The sequence below is a fragment of the Micropterus dolomieu genome, linkage group LG14 (genome assembly GCF_021292245.1).
Source record: "Micropterus dolomieu isolate WLL.071019.BEF.003 ecotype Adirondacks linkage group LG14, ASM2129224v1, whole genome shotgun sequence".
Taxonomy (NCBI): Eukaryota; Metazoa; Chordata; class Actinopteri; order Centrarchiformes; family Centrarchidae; genus Micropterus; species Micropterus dolomieu.
In genome coordinates, this window is record NC_060163.1 from 18,763,192 (window position 1) to 18,786,490 (window position 23,299).

Below are 23,299 nucleotides of genomic sequence, written 5' to 3' on the forward strand. Positions count from 1 at the left end.
AAAATGCCACATTCTTTAAGCAAAATCTTAACTAATGTGGCATTATAACATTTCACTCAGGTTTCATAACTACAGGTTTTATAACTACATAAAATATGAAACCTGAGTGAAATGTAATGCCACATTAGTTAAGATTTTCAGTCACTTTATTTGATGGGAATTTCATTGGTGCTATTGCAAAGTGGTACTCTTAACACCTTTTCTTTTCCTTATAATCATATTTAGAATCCACGGATTTTAATGATTTAATGAACTTTGAGTAATTTATAAATACATTTATAGTCTTTGTAATATATGAAATTTTTAAGATACTAATCAAAATTATTATATCTGTAGTCCAAAGAGTAGAGTAAATGATGTCCTGAATAGATGGTATAAAAATGATCAGTGTGCTTAAATAAACTAGCTTAAACAAAATGAAAGTTGTTGATCTTTCTTTGTGCATGTCAAAAAGATGTTAACGGCCAAGGAAAGGTTTCTGTGTTGTGTTTATTTCAGTGTCTCGATTTCATACTACATACAAATTCTAAGAGTATGTAGTGTGTTCACACAGAAACATTACAATTCATCCTATTGGGACCATCATGTTGATATTTCACAGGGGGAAAACTTTGACCTCCTGGAGGAAAAGTCAGGGGTTCACCAAAGTCAGTAGGATCTTCACCTTCTGGTGATCACGGACCTCTATACACACTCTCGTTGAAATATTTCAGTTTGAAGCAAAGTGGTAAACAGACCATTTTTTCCCATCCCTAAAAAGTCCTAAATGGTAAACTACACTTATTTCTATACATTATTCTACATATACAAACTGCAGTATATATACTATACAGTACATTCTAATTTGAACACTAAATGCTCTATAGAGTTGGCCGTATTAACAGGTATAAACTGGGATATTATAACGATAACCCTGAATGCAAAAAGGCAGTAATGTGAAACTAGAGGATCCAGAATTACATAATCAGTTATTGTTGCAGACTTGTAACTGGACTGTGTTTTTTTTATTTCAGGTTACTAAACTGGCTTGAACATCTGGCTCATCTGCTACATCCAAACATTACCTACCATACATTATTTGTATTAGCTGGAGACTAGTGCTGTTTTTGTGATGTGGTACAACAGCATAAATCAATGAGACATATAAGCAAGTGTGTGCACATGTGGTTGAAGGCCTGAGGGAGTGCAAGGCATTTAAATATCAAAAGGAGGAGCCTTATGTCAAACAACCTATGAACTGTAACCTCTATCTCCAACAGCAATGATGCAGGGGGAGGAGGACTGTGCAACATGCAGTTTCCAAATCTGATTATGTAAGAGAAAACCAATTATTACAGCCATACAGGACAAACATGGGTATGTTGTGCGTAAGAGGCTAAAATTATACCCATAATGGCTTCAAGCAGAGGCACAAATAATCTTGTCAGATGTACTCCTACTGAATGCTTTAATTCACTCAAAAATGCAACACTTCATATATTACATACAGAAATCTGTTTTTAAAAAGCAAAGAATCCAAGTCTAAGTATTGAATTTAAAATATACAGAAAAATCTAGAAGCCTCAACTTGAGGGGCAGGTGATAACTGGTGGTATGGCCACTTTAATAGTTCCAGTGGCTTTATATAATAAGAGGGCAAAGCCACCTCCAAATCTCTCTCTTTCACGAAGGTGGGAAGAATAACAGTAAAGAGTCATAGGTGTCTATGACAGGACACTGTCCTGAAAATGTGACCTAGGACAAACATGCACCATCAGTCTCATCCTTGCAGCTGTTCTCTGATCGACAGGCTGTCACACAGATGTCTGTTTGTAGTTCTTTGTGTCCAAAACTTTTTTTCCACACATTGCACAGATTCCTGGAGAGACAAAAAAGAAGGACAGAAAAAGTTAAGAAACATAGCCGAAGAAGGAAGATATAAAATGTAAAGAACCATGCCAGTGGCATTTTCTGGGTCATGCTTCTAAACTTCAAATCAAAACATTTTTGCAGATCCATTTTTAAACGCATGTTATAGCGGTCGATTTATTTTGTACCTTCGCAGGCAGTCATTTTTTTTAGACGTTTATGCACAGTATGAAAATCAATTATAATATTCTTGGAACTTGCGAGTCTGCAACCATTTTCAATGTTAGAGCTGCAAAAACAGATTTATTTTATATATATATATATATATATATATATATATATATATATATATATATAGAATACATGGCTGTGCGATATGACTATATCATTTGACAATAGAAAAACGTCTATCGTTTACAATTATGCTCTATCGTTTATATCGTAGCGTCGCAAATTCCACACTTTACCGTAATATTTTGGTGAGGCAGTTCCCTCACCTTTGCAGCGTGGAAAAGTTAGCTTTACATTGGCTTAGCTTTGCAGCAGCAAGTAGCGTCAGTTTGCTAATCCACAACCTACCTAACATTATTTACATTACTTGCTGTGTCGTTGTTCACTCTATCATGGTATAATTTGTCATGGTGTTGGATTTCTCCCCTCTAAGTTCTCAATTACCCCACGTTTATAATGCAGAGGAATATCCCGAGTTCCAGTTGAAAATGCCTTCTAGTAACAGAGTCACTGGCATTTTTTAGGCTGACTTGCTGTGGTTGAATCTTGCACGACAGATTGAAATGATCTATATCAGGTTATTAATTTTTTGCCATATCAAACAGCCCTAATAGAATATTATGTTATGTACATTTTATATGTAACTGTGTCACTGTCTCTCCATATTGTACTTCTGCCTACTACTGTATATAGCACACCGATTGAATGCCTGTCCATCCTGGACTAGGGAACCCTCCTCTGTTGCTTTTCCTGAGGTTTCTCCCTTTTTAGGTGCATTTTTTAATCAAGGGTCTAAGAATAGAAGGAGCCTCACATTGACAGTCTGAGACAGGTTTGTGATTTTGGGATATTATAAAGGAAATACACTTGATTTGCACAACAGTATATTTCTATAGTGTGCTGACAGATTTTCTACCCTATGAAAATGAATGTAAACCAATGGATGCCTGAAAAGTTAAGATACATTCAAATTTCAAAAACACAGCAGCATGTTTAGAGCAGTTGTGAAGTTAAATATAAATAATCAGCAGTAAAAGCTGCTAAAAGTATATTGTGAGGTCCTCTAAATTTGAAACATACACAGTGACTATCTTCCTGCCTCTGCACCATATGAACTGGAGTTGGTGCTTGAACATCGGTTTGTTATGTTAATGTTATTGTGGCTTTTCTGTTTAACCTTTCCACGGTGAAGTCCACATAAAGTGTTGTTTCATATGGAAGTTTTATTAATGAATGCAATAGAAAAATAGATCAAGTTATGCTGTGATTTCAACAGTTAGAAAATGTTAACAAGTAGAGAAGTGTAAACATTTTAAAAAGGCGGTTGGTGACAGATGTTGATTTTCACCACCTTCACAAAACTCACAAGAGGGAGCGCTAACATCGTTCCACATTAGCCACACTGATAAGGCTACAGACTTTTTTTTTGTACATCGGCCTTATGATGAGTGCCGGTATTGGCTCATGCCGATTATCTCAAAATGCCAGATAACGGCCCAATTATTTGGCCGACTGATAACTGCTCTATCACTATATTTGGGCACAGTCCACAGAAGTCATCATCAGGTTTGTGGAACCATTTGGTAATGAAGCTATTATGCACTGTACTTGGACCTGCCCTTTATTTGTTTATACTGTTTATTGTGTCTCCACTGCAGCTTTACAAGGACTGATTTTCTGTAGCTAATACTATCCGCTTCATGGTGCCAGCAAACACACCACATTCAAACAAACCTATAAAAGTAACCCATCCTATTGATTCTTGATAATCCACAGACCTCTTTGTCAGCTGTTTTCAATAGAATACATTTCTACTGAGAAATAGAGCCTGATCACAGTGTGGTGTGTGAAGTTTATAGGGTAACAGGTACATTGAAATCTCAGACAAAAATCTGAAAACATGGCCAAACAAACTCAAAACCATCTGCTTGCTTCTACAGAGGCAAGTGAGAAGGCATGTTTTTCCCCTTGCAATTTAGGTCACTAGTGGAACATAAAACTCATCAGGATTTCGGCTCAGTATGTAGTGCGGTGTGGGTGAGTTAATACCTTTCTTGTATGCACAGCCCTGACAGTAGTGTGATCCAGACTGATGAACAGAGCTCTTGCAGATCCTGCAGGTAGCAAAGCCCGTCTTGCTGTAAGGGTCAAACCTAAGAGGGACAAATGGACATGATAAATGTAAATGTGCAACAATTGGCGATAAAAACTACTTACTCTTTTTAGATAAAAATAGAGACAATGATGGTGACATTGTCTCACAAACAAAGTGATGAGTCACATTAACTAACATTTTGATTTAAAGCCAGGGTTTTAGCATACTCACCTGGCTTTCTTAGCAGTCAGCATCTTGTTTTCATTGAGCTTGCGCCCACCACCCTCTGAGTGAATGAGGCAGAAGGAACTTCATTAAAAATTATAATCTAAGGAACATTACATTATAGTATGTCACAATTAAAAGATCCCAAAAAAACAAAACAAAGGCATAATTAATGTCCAGTGCGGGCTTAAAAAAATGTGTGTCAATCAAAAAAAAAAAAAAAAAAAAAAAAGGGAGGTCAAGCTTGTTTTTGTAATCAAAGCAATTATCACTTGAACTTTGGAAGCAAAAAATTATGTTGATTAGTGAAAAATTTTTGTATTACATCAAAAACAAAGAAGACAAAATGTGCATATAGTATAAAAACATCATGCCAGCAAGATATAACAGTACAATAGACGGGTTAGGCTAAGAATTTCGCCTATATTGGAAGTTTTATCTAAAGTGAAAGAGTCACACCTGACATGGCAACCTAAATATATCACAGTGCACAGAATGGAGCAGAGAGATAAAAGGATCTATTTTTACACGTTAAACTGCTGAACACTTGGAGCAACATTACATACCGAAACTAAAGGTGATGTCCTGATTTTTTTGAAAAACAGCCTGCCATTCTGTCAGAAACTACTACACACAATACTACCACATGTCTGCAGGCACATGGCAAGTAGCCATTAACCTATAGTGGTTTCTGTGTTTATTAAAGAGTATATATATATATATATATATATTTTTTTTTTTATTAGTGTTTTGATATGTACACTGTTTAATCTGTTCATATAAGTATAGATTAAATATCTTTGGGGTTTAGACTGTTGAACAAAACAAGCTATTTGAAGCTAAAAATAACAAGACACTCATAGTTATTTTACAAGAGGTATTACTACTTTTCATATTGTTTCTTTTTAAGTGTCTGATGGGTAAAAACACATTTTCTTTCTAGTGCATCCACCCAAATGCAAATTCACTTTGCTCTCATCTAACAGCATATTCAAAGTAGCCTTGAACAGAGAATTTTTCAGTAACCTGATTTAAATTATGATGAGACTTTTAAATATGTAGGCTTTCCCACTCCACTATTGTTAGTTTGTTTATCTCGAATGATGCTGTAGTTTTACATTATAAAACCTGACCCCAATGTAGCTATATAACGATATGAATTACAATACGGTTTACGCACAATAGTTAATGATAAAACCACATTTTCACTGAACCTCTGTCCTCAGTTCACCTGTTGTATTCCGGGCTCCATCCTTCCAGGTGTCCGGTGTGATGACTTTACCAAGCTTCTTCTCGCCTGAAATAAGAAGTAACACAAAAATCGTTATTACATTAAAGTCTAAAGAGCAGGGTCGGTGTTCATAAACCCATACAATGAGTACAGGAATCAAAACAGTTAGCATAACACAACGTTAGCTGTGCTGAATCTCCAGCCTTCGTTAGCAGCAAAATTTTAGGTTAGATTTGAAGACAGGAATCATTTTGAAGAGTATCATACGTACATTTTTCACAAACCATATTTTCTCTTTGTTCGTTTAAACCGTCGCTTTTCGACAGTTGGTCAAAATAAAATGAACAACGTTAGCTTAATCGTATCTTCCTCGGATAATGTTTGTAAACTTCCGGTCGCTTTCCCCTCGTTCTCGTGTTCGCAACAGATTGAGTGGTCAAAGCGATGGCAATCTCAAATTTCATTGGCTGATAGTACCGTCCGTCACATAAGATCCTGGTAAAACTTCCCTGACCGTCTGTGATTGGTTGGAGGATGACTTTTACGTCTTTGGACTCTTTTATACACAGTCTATTGCTGCGTTCCAAGCGACTTGGTACTCGGAAATTTCCGATCTCCAACTAGAAAAACAATGGCAGCTCCCATGGAAGCACACACTGTAAATGGTAAACGATAAACTAAAAGGCAACAAAAAGTACATTTAAAATAATACATATACGATCATATAGTAAAACCTGTTATACATGTACATTGATGTAGAAATATGTTAGGTCTATTAGGTAGCTGGCTACAGTAAAGACTCTCATAAAGTCATCTTCTCTGCATAAAAGTTATTGTTAAAAATGCCAAAACATTAGGAAGTGTAACCTACAACACTGAATGGCTTGAGGGGTACACAGTTAACTAGTAACGTATAGGCTATTTATGTCAGTTGTTGCAGTTAAACTGCCATCCTTTGAAGTAACACCTAAAACTCTGCTGAGGGTGCAACTGTGTGTACACTTTGTCATGGTCAGCCATGGTTTTCGTTCACTTTCGGCATCATGCACCACCATGCACCTGGAAAGCTTTGAGGTCGGAAGACAGAAGTTTCAACTGGGAAATTACCCAGTTCCGACCGGTCTCGAACGCGGCATATGCTTTATACCTCCAAAATAATACTTCCTGTTTGCTGCAGACTCGTACTTTTTCTTTAACGTAGAAGTCCGCTGAAGGAGGCACTTAGTCTTGTAGAGGTCAATTCCTCGGTGTACATGATATTTAAGAGTCGTTGACAGCCAAAAAAATAAATAACGTGTTTCTAGCTATATATAGGCCTAGGTCAAACAACTGGAGCGTGGCCTAAATAGGTAGAGACAGGTTCAAGAACCTCACACCACTGTTTCTCCTAAAAAAATCCTAGAAAGTCTACAGTTCTCCAATATTAAAATGATCTATAAATATACTGTGGTGTCCGAACAATAATGCTGCGATGATGTGTTGAGAAGAAACCCGCTTGACACTGTTCTTGATCATAAAAGTTTATTAAGTCGAAGAGTTCAGCATCAATTAAAAGCTCTGCAGCAGCTTCGAGAGTGACCCAGCCTGATGACCACTCTGTCTCTCTGTACATCAAACATAGCTTATATAGGACATGTTTAGGTATCTGTTAGGTAACATAGAAGGGTTTGAGTCTGCAAAGTAAAAGGTCAAACCCATAGAAGGGTACAGTACTATTTTGAGGTAACAAAACAAGGGGTTAGAAGTCAAATTCTATAGAAGGGTTCAGTCCCTTCAACCTACATAACCACCAATCACTGCTCTCCCCGTAGAACACCTCCCCAAAGGTCACTGACCCTCTGTCTTGCTGCTACAGTGCTATTTTGAACTGTTTTTGTCAAATGCATAAGTATTGGATACTACAATACTGTTATAATAAATACAGTTGCCATGTAGATACATTTGACAATGTAGTTATATTCTTAGCAGACACTGATTTAAAACAATTCAGTTCAAACAAATATGCCAGAAACATCATACAAGGTATAACCTAGTGATATGTTTTGGACATTGTACTGGCAAAATATATGGTCAACTGGGGAATATGTTAGTAATAATGTAAGCACCAGATATATCCAGTTAAACATGTGATTATTGAGATTTAGACTGTACATTTAATATTATTTAGATTGCTATGGAGTAGAAAGGGATATTTGCCATCTATCTACAAATAATATATCAGATGGACTTAACATTTTATAAGGGGCAACTGATCCTACAGCAAAATACAAAGACTTTTCAATATTACAATAGGTTTTATTAAAGGGGAAATACCACATACATGATACAGAAAGACTGATGACATTGCAATTAAGTCAGGCCTCTAAAATTGGATGTATTTTATTTCAGAGAATATGGATATTTAGAATAATAATGACTATATTTGAAATTCTCAGACTGTATTTTTCAGTTTCTACACAGACACACAAAAATGTAATCACAAAGGCAGCTCGTGTCATTTAGTACAGGTCAATATTATCCCATAGCAAGCATACTGACATATAATTGAATAAACTAGACTCGCTTTAATACACTTTTGCTCATTATAAATATCATAAATAGCATTACGAGTAATGACTGTTGGGTGGCATAAACAATAATGTACAATGTGAATACCTAATGCATTAGGTACATTAAGGTATTATCATTTAAATTAAATAGCAGGGTCAGTTGTATGTCACTTCAACTTGACAGCTGAACTTGCATTTCAGCTGTACCTTGTGAGTATATATATATTCCCAACTGCACCACTTGTACACAGGGCCACTGCAATTCAGCAAACCTGCAATATCCTGGAGAGCAATATAACAATAAGTGATGGTACTATATTTTTTCACATTGTTTTACAGATTCAATAATTTACACATTTTATATCTAAAACCTTATGTTAATAATTTTGTAGCGATGGTTGTTTTATTCGTAGTGTGGGAATGCATTCAATTTCGTTGTATGTGCAATGACAACAAAAGGAATCTGAATCTGAATCTGCAAGCAAGCATAAGGAAACAATTTGACTTTTATAGTGAAATCCAAGCGGAAGTCCACGTTACGCCATGTTTACGGAAGACAGGTCGGGAAACTCATTCATGGAGTTAACCTACTCGTTTCTAAATGAACATTTTAACGTATTTTATGTGAGTTTTGTCTCGTGTCTTAGTCTCCTCTTGTAGATAGGTACGGTCTCCATCATGTGGGACCATGAAATCAGAGCCATGGCGTCCACTCACGCCATCATCGCCGCCTCGGTGTTCATGGCCACCGTTCTACCTGCGGTGCTCGTGCCCGGCTTCTCGGTGTACGGCACGCACCTGCTGTGGCTCTACTCGGCGTCCGGTGCGGTCACTGTAGTCAGCGTCGCAGTCTTCTGGCTGCTCGGCATCACACCGCCCACCAAGAAGCACACACTGGGATACAAGGTGCTGACTTGTGGTCGTATTGGAGAACTAATTGTGTCTGAACTGTTGAATGCTAAAATAAATGTAATTGTAGTTTGTTGCATTTTATTGTTGAAGCTGGATGAGGTTTAGCTTGTTTTAACTACTTTATGTGCAGTTGGACAGTTTAATCCTGTGGTTCCCTACCTAGGGGTCACAAGACAAGGGCAAGTCACGTTTATTTGTATGGACCCCTTTAACAACAAGGCAATTTAAAGTGCATTACATACATAAAAAGCAACTCATGGCAAAGATAAAAATATAATAAAAGATAAAAGTAAGCTAATGTAGAATAAAACAGGAGAATTGTTACAGTGCACTGCAAAATATGAATACGCAATTCCACATTTACTGTAATAAAAGGCAGTGGCAAACAGAAAAGTCTTGAACCCTGGATTAAAAGAATGGAGAGTTGGAGCAGATCTCAAGTTTTTGTTGCAAAAACTGAATGTTGCTTCAAGAAAAATAGTCGAATGAGGTGGGAAAGAAGAAAAATGTTCTGTAACACAAACGTGTATTCCTTTTTGGGCTTTTCTCTTTGTCTCTAGTGCTCAAACAGGTTATTTAAATTAGTTTTAGTTTATGGAAGAAGCCAAATCTTTAACAATGTATTGTATTTTATAAGCATCTTATGTTGTTTATATAATATCCTAATTTGAAAAGAAACAACTTTACTTAACTACACAAAACAGAAGTAGTGTACTCGGTTACTTTCCACCACTGCTGAACGTGTTTCAGTTAAACTACTGTCAGTCATGAAAGACTGCTAGACTGAAAGCTATTATGATATGTAATTAACATTTTCTGTGGTTTTCAACCGATAGTATTTTTTAAAATCTATAAATGAGGCAAAGAAAAGCAGAAATTTATTGGGGGGAAAATGTCTGGCTTCAATTCACACAAACGTAGGCGTCTGCCACTTCACAACTCATACTTTATGTCTGAGATCAGGTTCCAATGCATTTCTTTAATATGCCAGCTGGGGAGATGTGAACCACCAATCACAATTCACAATGAAGAAGACGCAGAATTACAGAGACAGCTCAGCGTTCTCAGCCACGGAGCTGGATACAGCATACATTACTAATTATACATTATGAAAAGTAAAATATTGTAGCAAAAAGCCATCCAGTGAGCCACAAACAAAACGTAAAGTAAATATTTACTTGTATACTGTGGAAATACAACAGATATCCAGCATTATTCCAATACATTGTTAGCTCAGCCAGATAGTGTTTGATTATGCCATATTCAGTTTTTGTAAAATTATAAATTTGGATCATTTTAATCTTGTTTAGCCTGTATGACATTTAAAATGGAAATGCTTCTCTCATCGTATGTTTTATTTATTTAAACTTCTATTTCTGTTAAGAGACTGAAGGAAGCAAACAAAACGTGTTTTGCAGGTACACAGAGTATTGTGCAAACATTTTAGATAAACCTGATCATTTTTATTTTTATTTTATTTGTAAAGAGATTAATGTTTGCTTGCAAATACTTGACTCTTTGAAATTTACCAACTTATTAACCACTGAACCTGAACGAACCTGCATTTTTAGCTACTTTCCAAGACTCTGCAGGGAGATAACTTTTCAAGCCCAAGAAACATTCATACCTTAATATCAAAGGCTCTAGCTTTTACTCTTTAACGTTTTTGTTTTGATTTTTACGTGATTTACCTTTAACTGTCTTCATCCGTCTCTTTCTGCAGCTGTCCAGGTTGTTTCGTTCCTGTCTGTACTTTTTCCTGTCATGCCTGTTCTTCCACACTGTGGTGGTTCTCTATGGAGCTCCGCTGATTGAGTGAGTAGCTGGTGCTGCTCATGTGTGTGTAATAGAGAAATGTGCAACAAAGAAAAACCGTTGTACTCTAATAATCTTTCATGTGTTTCAGATCCGCCTTGGAGACATTTTCCCTAGCTGTGCTTCTGACCACTCTAACCACACTGAGGTGTCTCTGTGTCCTCGGCCCCAACGTCCAGGCCTGGATACGAGTGTTCAGTCGGCATGGGTAAGCCTAAAATCTGCTTACCCCTGCTCCCTGTCCTTCTGTCATATGTTTCACATGCTTATGCGTGTCTATAAATTTAATATACTTACTGTCCTTGCTTTGCTCTGTCCCCGTCTCCAGAGCTATGTCTGTGTGGGACACCTGTCTACAGATTACGGTGGCCTGCACAGTGGTAGGAGCCTGGGTGGGAGCCTTCCCTATACCTCTGGACTGGGACAGGCCTTGGCAGGTCAGCACACACTGAAAATCCTCTCGTTAACAACATTAATACTGTGGGAAGACTTTTTTGTATTTTTATCCTAAAGAACTCCAACTCCATGACAAATACCATGATATAGAGCGAACAACAACATAGCAAGTAATGTATCTAACGTTAGCTAATTTGTGGGTTAGCCTACTGTTGTTAAAGTTGCTGCTGCAATGCTTACATACTGAGAGGACGACACGGTCCCAGAGCCGGCATATTTTGGCCAACTAAGCTAACCTCAATGTTTGTGGGCAAGTCAATTAACATTACCTGACACAGAAATCATGGCTGGAACAGCTGAAATAGTGTTGTGTGGCTCGACCCGGGCCATTTGGCATTTCCAGAGTCAGGGCTGTGTACAAACACCTGATTTCTTTCATCGCACATAGAACGGACAGCTAGCGAGGAGATCTTCGCTGAATTTGACAAAAGGCTTGTTTTGGAATTGTCATAAATAACTTGTTTTAGTGTGATGAATGCCACCTGTTCAATCGTGGGATTTCATCTTTAGGCAAGGCAAGTTAATCTTTTTTAGCACGTTTCAACAACAAGGCAATTCGAAGTGCTTTACATAAAACATAGAAGCATTATTGGGAAATAAAAATAAAAAAAAGGCATTGAAATACAATTTTAAAAGGTTAAAATATAAAAACAGGATAAAATAAAATTTAAAAGAGTTAAATAGAAAAAAAAAAAGATAAAACAGAACAGTAAAAGTTACAGTGCAATTTAAGATATTAATCTACAGCCTTAAATTTGATTTTATAGAAGTCTGGGGTAAAAAGAAAAGTCTTCAGTCTTGATTTGAAAGAACTGAAAGTTTCAGCAGACCTGCAGTTTTCTGAGAGTTTATTCCAGATATACGGAGAACTGTACTGGTATGACAGGACTGGACCACTCGTGAATTTTGTTCATACCAAAGAGAGAATTCCAAGTACGAGTACATTCATGACCAAATTTTTTAAGTCAGTCTTATTTGCAACTTAAGAACAAATCTGATATTGCAGTTATTCTTGCATGAAGCCAAACGTCCACAAGCATGGATGTGTAGGAGTACAGAGAGCTCTATTTTGTGGTCCTTTAGAACACTGGCTCTCAGCCTGTGGGTTGGGATCCCTCAGGAGTTGGAAGATAAATCTGAAGGGCTTGTTAGGTAATGAACAGGAAAGGAAACTAGAAAGAACTTATTTATGTCATACAGACCCTTTTTTAATCGTGAATACTGTATACTTATACATCTTTAGGCTTCTTAAAGAATTCAAATAAAACAATCTGCCAAGAAAGAATGAAAATAGTTTTTGAGTTTTTGTAACTGGTGCTTAACTTTAACAATAATAGGAGGTTTTTTTTTCTTGTTTCCCCTACTGGCGTACAGCACAGTTGTTTCCATTCATCATTGAACAGTATTAAATACAACCTCCACATGTATGAGATAATAATTCAACACAGTAACCATTAAATCCTTCTCTTTATTAAATTAATTCGATTTGTTTCAGTGACAAAAAGGAAAAGATTCAAATTATAATTGCAAAGGCAGTTCTCAACAAAATGACTGGAGGGAAATGCAAATTAGAGGTAGACAGTGGTAATTGGAGCATAACTCTAAATGACAGTGGTACTGTATTTTTCCTCTAGAAGTTCCTCTTTAAATTAACTGAACATTACAAGTGGAGACACGCCTCTGGGGACTTGAGCTTCTCTTGATGTATCAGTGCAACTTATTGAGGCCGTGAACGATCGGACCCAACTGTCTTGCTTCTTGTAGGTTTGGCCCATTTCCTGCAGTCTGGGCGCTATGATTGGCTTCCTGACTGGGCTTGTTGCTGCTCCCGCGTGGATCCACTATCATCGCAAACAGCTCACATACAAGTGCAAGTGATGGACAGACATATGTTTGTGTGAATGTGACCATGAGGGTATTTCTTGTGTTCCTGCTGTATACCTTTAACACCGTGCTGATTATTTATTGGGAAGATTCACTCCATTTGCTACGTGTAGGAAAGATGATTTTGTAATAACACACTTGATGAGCAACATTATTTTGTACGCATGGAGGCTGAATATGTTTCTGAAGATTTTTGACATGAATAAAGCATTATTTCTTGGACAGTGTGCCCTATTTTTGTATTCTAAATTTAAAAGTTATAGAGTTTATAACTGATTTCCTTTTAATGGTTTTTGGATGATTAAATAAAAAAATTCTCAAACCTGTAGATGGTGCTGTTGGATCACCGTGTGTGTGTGTGTGTGTGTGTGTGTGTGTGTGTGTGTGTGTGTGTGTGTTCCTATGTGAATGCGCAGAGATTAAATGAAGAGAAGAAATGAAGCCCCACTCTCATTTGCAGAGTAATCAGTATTAAGGTTGGGTGGTCATTTATTGCAAGAGTTAGAGGGAAAGTTATAAAGTTAAAGACAAAGTGTAAATTTACTGCATTCTGGCACACACAGACGGCGTTCTGCACCTGAAGCTGACTACTGATGAATACTGTTCCTTTTTAAATAATCATTAATCTTGCTCCAACTCTATTTCAACACCCCCCTCCCCCCACTGTTCTCATTCTCTTTCCACCTTTTCACATCCTCGGGCAACCATATTGATTTACTCTCATTTTAGGTACATTAATTTTCCTCCCACATCTCTTGTTCTCCCTCCAGCCAGTCACCACAATTACATTTTCTGCATTGCAGCGTCAAATCGCAAAGTAAACGAGGGATGTTGTTTGCAGACATGTCTAGACACTTGTAATACAATACGATTTAAGTAATTATGTGGAAGAAGAAACAAAACTGAAGTCATGTTTATTGTTGTATTAGAGCGACTGGTTTCAGTTTCAGCACAGAGCTGGGGGAAAAGCTGCCCATTCACCCTGTGTTTGAACTCTTACATAAGGTTGTTGCCAGGGAAAGGCTGAGGAAAATAGCCTTAGGGAACTAGAAGGTAATAACACATTTTTAAAAACCATACAGCGAGAGGGAGAATTTCAAAGCCTTTTAAGTAGCCTACAACACCAATCCGCAGACCTTATTCATGCCTCAGTCTCTCCCTCCACCTCTTGATGAAAATCAATCTGACCTCGCGCTGTTACCGCCATTACCCTTGTTCTCTGTGCTTTTTTCTATTTTCCACCTCTGTTCTGATATGTTTTTACCTGTGGAGAGCAAAGGAAATGGCGAGTAAGGCCTTTGGAGAGCAGAGTGTGTGATCAAACTGATTTCGCACAGATTTCACCTCAACCTCCTAGTATTGCGAATGTATTTGTGTCACCACCACACTACATTTTTTTGTGTGTCTCTTTGTCCCTTGAAGTGTTCTTATATGTGTAATCAGTGTACTTTGTGGACAGAAAGATGAATGGAGTTGCTTTGTTCATGTGCTCAGTTCCACTTGTGGTCATTCCATCTGCAAGACAAGCAGAAGGCCATTCGCTCTTGCGCATACAAAAGCCACTGCTTCACAAATTGCTCTCCTCATTCAATCTCAGAGAACTTTATTTATTCATTATTTGTTCTCAGGCTGTGCTATTGTGCCAGGGCATTGTGAGGAGAGGTAATTTGTCATTCCCCGCCCCCCCCCCCTCTCCCTCGCCTTTCCCGCAAAGCTGCTGTTGTGTTTGGTGTTCTACATTGTTCCTCTGAGGAGGGAGACAGACAGAGTTGTTTATTCTGTATTAAGACGCATCATCTGCTGTCTCTGTGGCAGATCACCCAAAATGTACCTTAATCAATATTTTTTTAAGGGTAGCATTGAATCAAATTACTGTATGCAAAAACATTGACATGCACCTCTATATAGCTTTTAAAAGATCTTTCAGACCATCTTGGTTTTACAGCCTGCAAATTAAATGTAAGGTTCGGCCTCACAGCTCTGTATCCAGCTGCAGCAGGCTCCTGTTTTCAGCAAGCAAGTTCTGATTAACCCCCAGATAATACACTACCAGCCCAGCACCAAATGACAGACTGACAAAGCTAGCTAGTGAAGAAAGTCTAACAAGCCAGATACTTTACTGAGGAGTTGTTGAAGACTAAACTACAGTGAAAAGCAGTGTGAGTTAGACTCATGGGGTGACCAGGAACATGACACCAAATGAATATTAATGTTGCTCCATGTCTGAATTTTGTCAAAATATTTTGCATTAGCCAGAACAAACTTTATAAACCAGGGATTTGGTGGTGGCTGTGTATCTCTTGATGTTTTTCTGCCCCCTAGTGGCCACAAATCAATTAATGAAGCTTTAAAAATAAGGGTAATGCTATTTGTATCTAAATCTAAGAGACGGTAGAGTGGGAAGTAGAAATGATTTTGTTTTATTATTAGTTGTCAGTTGGTTGGTCCATCAGTTTGGTCCAGATTGAAATATCTCAACAACTTACCATGGAATTTAGTACAGACATTCATGGTCCGAAGAGGATGAATTGTAATCACTTTGGTAATCCTCTGACTTTTCATAAAACCCGTCATCAGGTAAAAATGTTCATTTATGACCAAATAGTTGCAAAACTAATGACATTCCCATCAGTCTCAGCTGTACTTTGTGTTAATACTGCGTTCCATTTACCTCGGAAGTCGGAGCTGGGAATGATGTCACACCCGATTCGATGGCGTTCCAGTTAACAAGCCGGAAAACCTCACTTGGCAAGCCATTGTTTACAAATAGCCAGGTTAGCTATTGATTTGCCAGTTGATAAAAAAAAAACGCATTGTGCGGTCATACTTAGCACTGTGTCAACACGTCCAGACAGCCGCTGGACAGCACTTTGTGTACGAACATTTCTATGAGTCACAAGTACACAGAAGTGCTAATAAAAAACAGTATAAACTACAGCTTTCAATAACTGTTGATACCCTGACAGCCATCTTGGATCACGAAGTCGGGGCAGTGCGGTTCTCCTGACATCCCAAATAGGAAATCCGACTTAAGGGGGCGTTCCCTTTGAAATTTTTAACTTTAAACTCGGAAATACCGACTTTCCATGTCAAATGGAACGCACCACTACTGCCAGTTAGTAAATATTAGCATGCTAACATGCTACACTTACAGATGGTGAACATGGAAAATATTATCAGTATATTAGCATGGTCAGTGCAAGCGTGCTAGCATTTAGCTCAGAATACCGGTATGCCAGAGTACAGCCTAACAGGGCTGGTAGCATTTGTCTTGTTATTTTGAAATTTAACATTACATCAGAAAAAAAATAGTAATCATTTTTAAAAACATCCCAAATGTCCCATTCCCACCTCACCCAAACACAGAAACATGAGAGGTCAATTAAAATACAAAGTGGCTAAGAAATAAAGAAAAAAATAAAATTCTGAGTGAAAGAACTAAATTTTAGCTCCCATGTCGAAATCAATGTCATCTGTGTGCCTCCATCTCATCCTTTTGCTTACACATTTATGCCTTGCTTGAGGAAAACATTTTCTGTCCTATTACACATTCTTTATAACATTCTTTCACATGCAGCAACCTTTCCTAACTCAGTCACCCAATTTTGAGAAGGCTTGATGAGAGACTCAAATTTTCTGTCCAGTCGCCATTGCCGTTTGGTTCCATTCCTTAAACAGATAATATCATATGTATATATATATATATATATATATATATATATATAAGCTGCAGACCTGTGAAGTTCACAGTAGGCCTAGTACAGTGAATCTTCATCCAGAACTGTTGGATTATGAGTGAGAATCATGTCCACTGCAAATGTACTCCCCAAATAATTTAGCATTTTCTACTTTAAATGTTTAGTTTGGATTTAACAGTCTTTGTGTTGAATTTGAAATTCTCTGATTTTCATAGAACAGCTTTCTATTCATACTCTCTTCTACCCCCTAGTGGCCAAAAAATGTTTTTTGCAGCTTTAAAATAAAAGGGGAAACGGTGAAATATCTGCATCATAAAGTACAACTAGGGAAAGTGGTAAGCCTAGGGTAAAAAGGATTTAACATTTTCTATCTTAAATATTTAGTTTGTCTTAGAACAGATATATATGTTTACAGCCAGTATGGGTATAACTTGTGGAACACTAATAAAAAGTCAAAAAGCATACATGTGTTTTATTTCCACAAAAAGATTTATGCCATCATAATAATTTTAAAACTGCATTTATTATTTATGAATTTATTTAATAATTCTACACATACTGGCTTTGCATTGGTTTATTACAAGACGTGGGGATTACTGGAAAGGTTGTAAAGACGAGTGCATCATAGTGCAATCTGGTACTGCTAAGAAGTCCCACCCATCCTCCGTAAAACAGCCTTCTTCTAACACTTTCATCCTCCCCCTCCTCACACCACCATTTGCTTCCTGTGTTACCTTTTTAGCCCCTGGTTTCTGTGTTCATGTTCCCCCTGGTGCGTGCTTCATTAATAGTTGGAGTGCTGTGTGTGAGTGGTAAACATGTTATTGCTGAGTGATAACAAAAGAGTTCATTGTTACTGGGGGAAGTTCAAGGGGGCTGTCATGACGCAACAAGGATAGGGGGAGACAGAGGGTTGAAATTAAGGGGAGGATGAAGTATTCCTTGATGAAAAGCTGGTATGATATATTAGGTTCATCTCATGACAAGTGTAATGTGTGCACATTAAGTATGCTTTCTTAGAAAACTTTGGTGTGAGGATAGTCGATAAAAGTATTTATAAAATGAAAGACTGACCATGGGATTCCTTGTTGAACAGTACAAAGACAGGTTTTGTATGCCTATTTTTCAGCTTCAATTCAAGGAAATCACTTTGACTTTCTAAATGACAGTTTCTTAGATATCTTAAACCAGTGGTTCCCAATGTGGAGGTCTCTAAGGGTTCACAAAATAAATCTTAATGGTCAAGAGATTATAGGCAACGCTATCTGCGTGGTTCTAGGGATGGCATTGTTGATTTGTTGGCCCGTTGGCTGGTCCACCATTTTGGTTCAGATTTTCAAATTCTTTATTAGTTTCTGACTTTGATAAAGTGGGGAAAACAGTTCCCCAAAACTACCGTGTCTTTGAACTCTGTATTTAATCAAATCACACACACATTTAGGCTATTCTATGTGATCTCCTTTTGAAAATTAATGTAATAACTGATGTAACATTGTTTCTCTTCCATTCACTGAGCCTCCCCTGACACTTTTTGGAGCCCCCCTGGGGAGGCCTGCCTTACACGAACCAGAGGTTAAAAGGATCAAAAGCAAAACACAGGCCCCATCCACACTACTGCATTTTCGTTTTAAAACGGAGACCTTTTGCTACGTTTGCACCTCCTGTCCAGACTAAAATGACGAAAACAAAGACCTAAAACAGAGAAGTTTGAAAACGCTGCTGACCCCGTTTTTTCGTTTTGAAACTCCAGAGGGCGTTTTAGTGAAGATGAGCAAAAACAGAGGACTTTAGAATCAATGACGCAGACGCTCAAGCTTGGTTCTCTGATTGGGTCTTATAAGTCATGCTAAGTCTAAAATGCAGCTAAAACGCTGGTGTGGGCAGAGATTGTATTTGTTTTAATTCTCTGTTTTTAAACTATAAACTTTTGGATGGGGCCACAGTTGAACCACTGTGTTTGACTGGTCTGCAGAGTGTTGTTAATTCATAGGTCCATTCAACATGGAAAACAAATAATAGTTACACATTGTTGTTGGTCCAAGCAAAGAAATCTCTGATGTTACTTTTCGCGACTGCTGTTCTTTATTCTTAGTATTTTCTGCAACTGCAACCAACTGCAGAGTAGCTACACTGTCACATGCATGCCCAGTGTACATGAATGATCATTTGTTAAGCATTTTCAGGCATGTTAGTATAGACCATAGACCCTACATAACGATGGACGATGCAGCTCCACTTTCTCCCACTTTTGGGAGAGCTGTCATGTCGTCCATCTTTACATACAGTCTCTGGTATGGACAGAGTTTATTTCTGAAACAGTGTTAAAACGTTTGTTTATATAGAGATAACTGAAAATGTATTAGTGTTGAAGTAGCCTTACTTTTGTCTAATGCCAGCTAGTAAGCACGGAAATAGACTGAGTTGTTAGTCACCCTTGTCTCTGAGCCATGTTGCCATGGTAACAATCAATTTGTGGATTGTGAATATTGTGGAATAAAGAATAATTAGGTCAAGGTCCACCCCTTTGTAAATAGTGGTGCATTTATGTGCTGCTCGGATGGTCCCATGTCCCAAGTGAGTTGGAAAGTTGTTCGTCTGACTTCAGAGTGTTCATGAGCTTTAATGTGTAAACAACATGGAAACTACCAAGCAGTTTTAACTGATCTAAGTCACTCAACATGGACAGCACAAATTACGTGCGTGAGCTTCTTACCATTAAGCCAACATTGATTTTCAGCTGCTATCTTTGTGTGTAATATGATATAAACTCATTGGTCGTGTACCAAAATTTCCGCAGACTTTCCGAGTTGTTTTTCTGACTTGACAGCACGTTCGCTTAAATTTTCCAAGTGGTGAACTAATTTTTTTTAACTATTCCAACACAACATGAATGCAGGGTTAGTCTAATTAATTCTTCTGCTATTAATTCAGCCAATACTCAAATTATATTTCTTCAACAAGGCACACCACAGGTTTTCCGTTTGTAGTGAATGGAACCTCACAGTTTGAAGGTATTGCTTGATATGCCAAGTGTTTTTAGTTTAAAGAATATTCATTTACCCACATTACTATATAGAGAGTATTTATTATAAATTAGTGCTATTCTAGACATTCAGGAACTCAACACATTTATGTCACCAATAAACATAGACATCAACAGTATCTATTTATTGGACATTAGCCATAATAAAAATAAAATCTAAATATATTTTGTATTGTATTATATGTATTTAGTCTGCAGCTCTTCTATAGCATTTTCAGCAGAATCACTGTATATTAATACAACCACCACCACTAGCTCATAGTTGGAACACACTTGCATGTAAGCACTGTATCTGTCCTCTGCCCTCTTGCTTTGTAGGATGGGATGTTCGGAGTAAAACACAAATTATGCATTGTGGCTCTAGTTATTAATGGTACTCATTTCCCACAAGGTCAAATTATTCATTTTCAAATCGGGGCTGAGATCAATTATCCATCATAAGGTTTTCCCCAGGGTGTGAGGTATTGATGCCATGACAAAGGGAAGTCCAGGGTTGACATATTTTAATAAATAAAACTTTTGCATCCATAATATCTATCAATGCAAAACACCTTGAGTTCTATTTTGTTATCTAGTAATTTTCTTTAGTTTTTTGTTTAGTTGGCTTTGTACTCCAGTAAATTGGATTTTAAATTAAACACACATATAAGAGTTTAATGTTCTGCCTGTCCGCTTTATGTGGGTGTTTTTGTTTGTACAATATCAGATGAACAAAGTAGGAACTGTAGCCTTGTTTATGCCCACTAGCAGCATGTCTTTAGATTTCCCAGAGGATGAATCCTAACAACTTTGGTGATGCCCTGATTTTTTATCTGGCATCACCAGCAGGTTGACATTTGTGTTTTTGAGGGAAATGTCTTCACCACCATTGGATGGATTGCAATAAGATGAAGTTTGGTACAGACATTTGTTGTTCACACAGGATGAACTGTAATGATGCTGGTGATCCACTCACTTTTACTTTAGCGCCATCCCATCATCATTGTCAAACACTGAATTAGTCCAATATTTCTCAGGGATCAATAATGTTTTTCTCATATTTTGGTTTATGACAATATCTCCAAAACTAATGGCATTCCCTTCCACCTCTGCTATACTCTGTGTTTTGTGCATTTATGCAAATATTAGCATGCTAATACACTAAGCTAACAGGGTGAATATGCAAAACATATGCTTAACATCAGTGTGTTAGCGTTATCACTGAGAGCTGCACAAGTCAACATAACCTTAAAGGCTACGTTCTGTGTTTTTCAACCTGTTTTCATATCTATGTAACTGATTGGGACAACATTTGTTGAAACTGGTCCAGTATTAAGTGAGCGCACTGCAAAAATAAAGTCATCATATCTAACATTTGTTGCAAATCATTTACAGTTTTTGACTGAAGTCACAGAAATCAGCAGACACTTGGTATCTTGATGCTCTGTTAGGGCTGTACTGCAGTCATCTTCACTTCGTTCTTATTTTTGCTTTCAGCATGGGCTTTAGCATTGAAACATATGATTAGTTTGACTGAACTCTGACCTTCGTGGTGCTTCGAGAGGCTTCATCACCTCCTCACTACCTCTGACCCAGAGTCATGGACGACACCATTAACCATCTAATCCACACTGCCTGAAGGCCAAAACAGAGAGGATGAGGAGGAGTATCTTCCCTCAGATCATTCACATCCTGAACCTGTGAGGGTCGTCATAATTTATACTGATTATGTTGTGTTTTAGCCTAATGTCAATATTCTCAATTATGTATTTAAGATTAAAGACAGCAAACATCTACTATCACGAATACAAAAGCTAATAGACATCTGAGAATGACATGAGAATACCCGGGTAAGATCAACTAAAGGTCTTGTTTGAAGAACCCAATATAAAGTGTTGTAACTCAAAAAAATTTATATTTATACAAAGTGGTTCTCATGGACACAATAAATGCCAGAGGCAGTGTGGTAAAAGAAAAAAATTAATAAAAGCCTAACTGTTTTGAACTATTTTTTTTTTCATAAACCTTGGCTACAGATTGCAAAAGAAATAATGAAAACGTTTGGAATAGAAGTTGATTGCGGTCTGTACACTTGTGCAATATTCTGGATAAACTTTGTGAATAGGATGAATCTTTTTAAAATCATCAGTCACCGGGACAGTCATTTCTATTAAATAAACTTTTGTGTAAAATACTGGGAAAAGGCTGTATTTTTGGAAGCAACTAAATACATATACTCATATGTACAATTTTGAAGTACTATACTGGAGTATTATCATTTTCTGCTACTTTCTCCTTCTACTCCACCACATCTCAGAGGCAAATATTGTAATTCATATTTTACTCCACTACGTTTATTTGATAACTTTAGAAACTTTGCAGATTCAGATTAATAACACAAAATATAATAAACAAATAAAGTATTATTATAGGTTAAGAAAATTATTTCTTGATCCCCAGGAGGAAATACACAAGCTACGAGCCTCCACCTAAATTGATGTACACATAATCCATCAATAATGATAATCCAGTAATATCAATTATTCTGAAATGGGCCATTCTGCATAATAACTACTTTTATTTTTGATAATTAACAATACCTTTTGTCCTTTTTTAATATAAAACTATTCCTTTTTAACGCAGGGGCACAGGATTGGAACTTGTATTAAAAACTTGATTAGAGAATGTATTTTGCCATATCAGATGCAACACGTTTCGTCTTTGAAAGACCCTGTTTCTGTACAAGTATTATGTTGCCCATGTCAACCTACTGCCTAAAAATATCAAAGGATGCAAAAGAAGAAAAAAACATTCCACATTCATCAAGGCAAAAGAGACGATGCAGAGACTTAGATTATCATCAGTGTTTCAACAGCTTGATGTGGGACTACCAACATGTCTGTCTGAAACAACCTCCCTCCCTCCCAACTCGGCGCGAAGCATCTGACATCACACCAGGGCCCACTCGTAAATACTGTATGAGACGGTACTTAAGCCAAGTGAGCAGCAGCCATGTTCCAGACGGGGTGTCTCCATCATGCTTGCTCCCTCGTGCCCACACATGCTAATCAGTGCACTAACACAAGCCTGTTGAAAGCTGTGAGCATAAAAAATCTTTACGTCTCCGCTTGTATTTTGGCAAATGTTAGAGCTGAGAGATGATGCAGCTCTCTACACCCTGTAGACAGTTTCATGCATTATGTCCCCGCATCTTCCGTTAACTGGAAATAATAACACCTCTGCAACAGTGAGTGCCACTTCAGTGACATCTAATAACAGATGTAGAGTTGAAAACAAACAATATGGGGAAAAAAGGCTTAAACTCAGAGCATC

General features: G+C 37.4%; 2 protein-coding genes across 3 annotated transcripts; one reads left to right on the forward strand and one right to left on the reverse strand.

The window, feature by feature from the left end:
* Positions 1-1,430: 1,430 nt before the first annotated feature.
* On the reverse strand, positions 1,431-6,144 carry cript (cysteine-rich PDZ-binding protein). The gene is made up of 5 exons (XM_046068833.1): positions 5,902-6,144; positions 5,631-5,696; positions 4,406-4,460; positions 4,129-4,232; positions 1,431-1,858 (listed from the first exon to the last, which is right to left on the reverse strand). The coding sequence occupies exons 1-5, from the start codon at positions 5,915-5,917 to the stop codon at positions 1,794-1,796; spliced, it is 306 nt and encodes a 101-aa protein (XP_045924789.1). The 5' UTR covers positions 5,918-6,144; the 3' UTR covers positions 1,431-1,793.
* Positions 6,145-8,671: 2,527 nt separating this feature from the next.
* On the forward strand, positions 8,672-13,468 carry pigf (phosphatidylinositol glycan anchor biosynthesis, class F). 2 transcript variants are annotated; one of them, XM_046068989.1, is made up of 6 exons: positions 8,672-8,739; positions 8,827-9,085; positions 10,815-10,906; positions 10,998-11,114; positions 11,235-11,343; positions 13,127-13,468. In XM_046068989.1, exons 2-6 carry the CDS (start codon positions 8,858-8,860, stop codon positions 13,238-13,240), a joined length of 660 nt encoding a protein of 219 aa, XP_045924945.1. In that variant the 5' UTR covers positions 8,672-8,739; positions 8,827-8,857; the 3' UTR covers positions 13,241-13,468. The 2 variants fall into 2 exon arrangements, with proteins under 2 accessions (XP_045924945.1, XP_045924944.1); XM_046068988.1 differs by lacking the exon at positions 8,672-8,739 and having other exon boundaries at positions 8,746-9,085.
* The last annotated feature ends 9,831 nt before the right edge of the window (positions 13,469-23,299 follow it).

Excerpts from the sequence above, each read along its gene's own strand:
- cript (XM_046068833.1), bottom strand. Across the intron at positions 4,233-4,405 it reads CTGACTGCTAAGAAAGCCAG|GTTTGACCCTTACAGCAAGA; the intron begins GTGAGTATGCTA and ends TGTCCCTCTTAG. Across the intron at positions 1,859-4,128 it reads GGGCTGTGCATACAAGAAAG|GAATCTGTGCAATGTGTGGA; the intron begins GTATTAACTCAC and ends TTGTCTCTCCAG.
- pigf (XM_046068989.1), top strand. The coding sequence starts at position 8,858 with ATGTGGGACCATGAAATCAGAGCCATGGCGTCCACTCACGCCATCATC. Across the intron at positions 10,907-10,997 it reads TATGGAGCTCCGCTGATTGA|ATCCGCCTTGGAGACATTTT; the intron begins GTGAGTAGCTGG and ends CATGTGTTTCAG. Across the intron at positions 11,115-11,234 it reads CGAGTGTTCAGTCGGCATGG|AGCTATGTCTGTGTGGGACA; the intron begins GTAAGCCTAAAA and ends CCCCGTCTCCAG.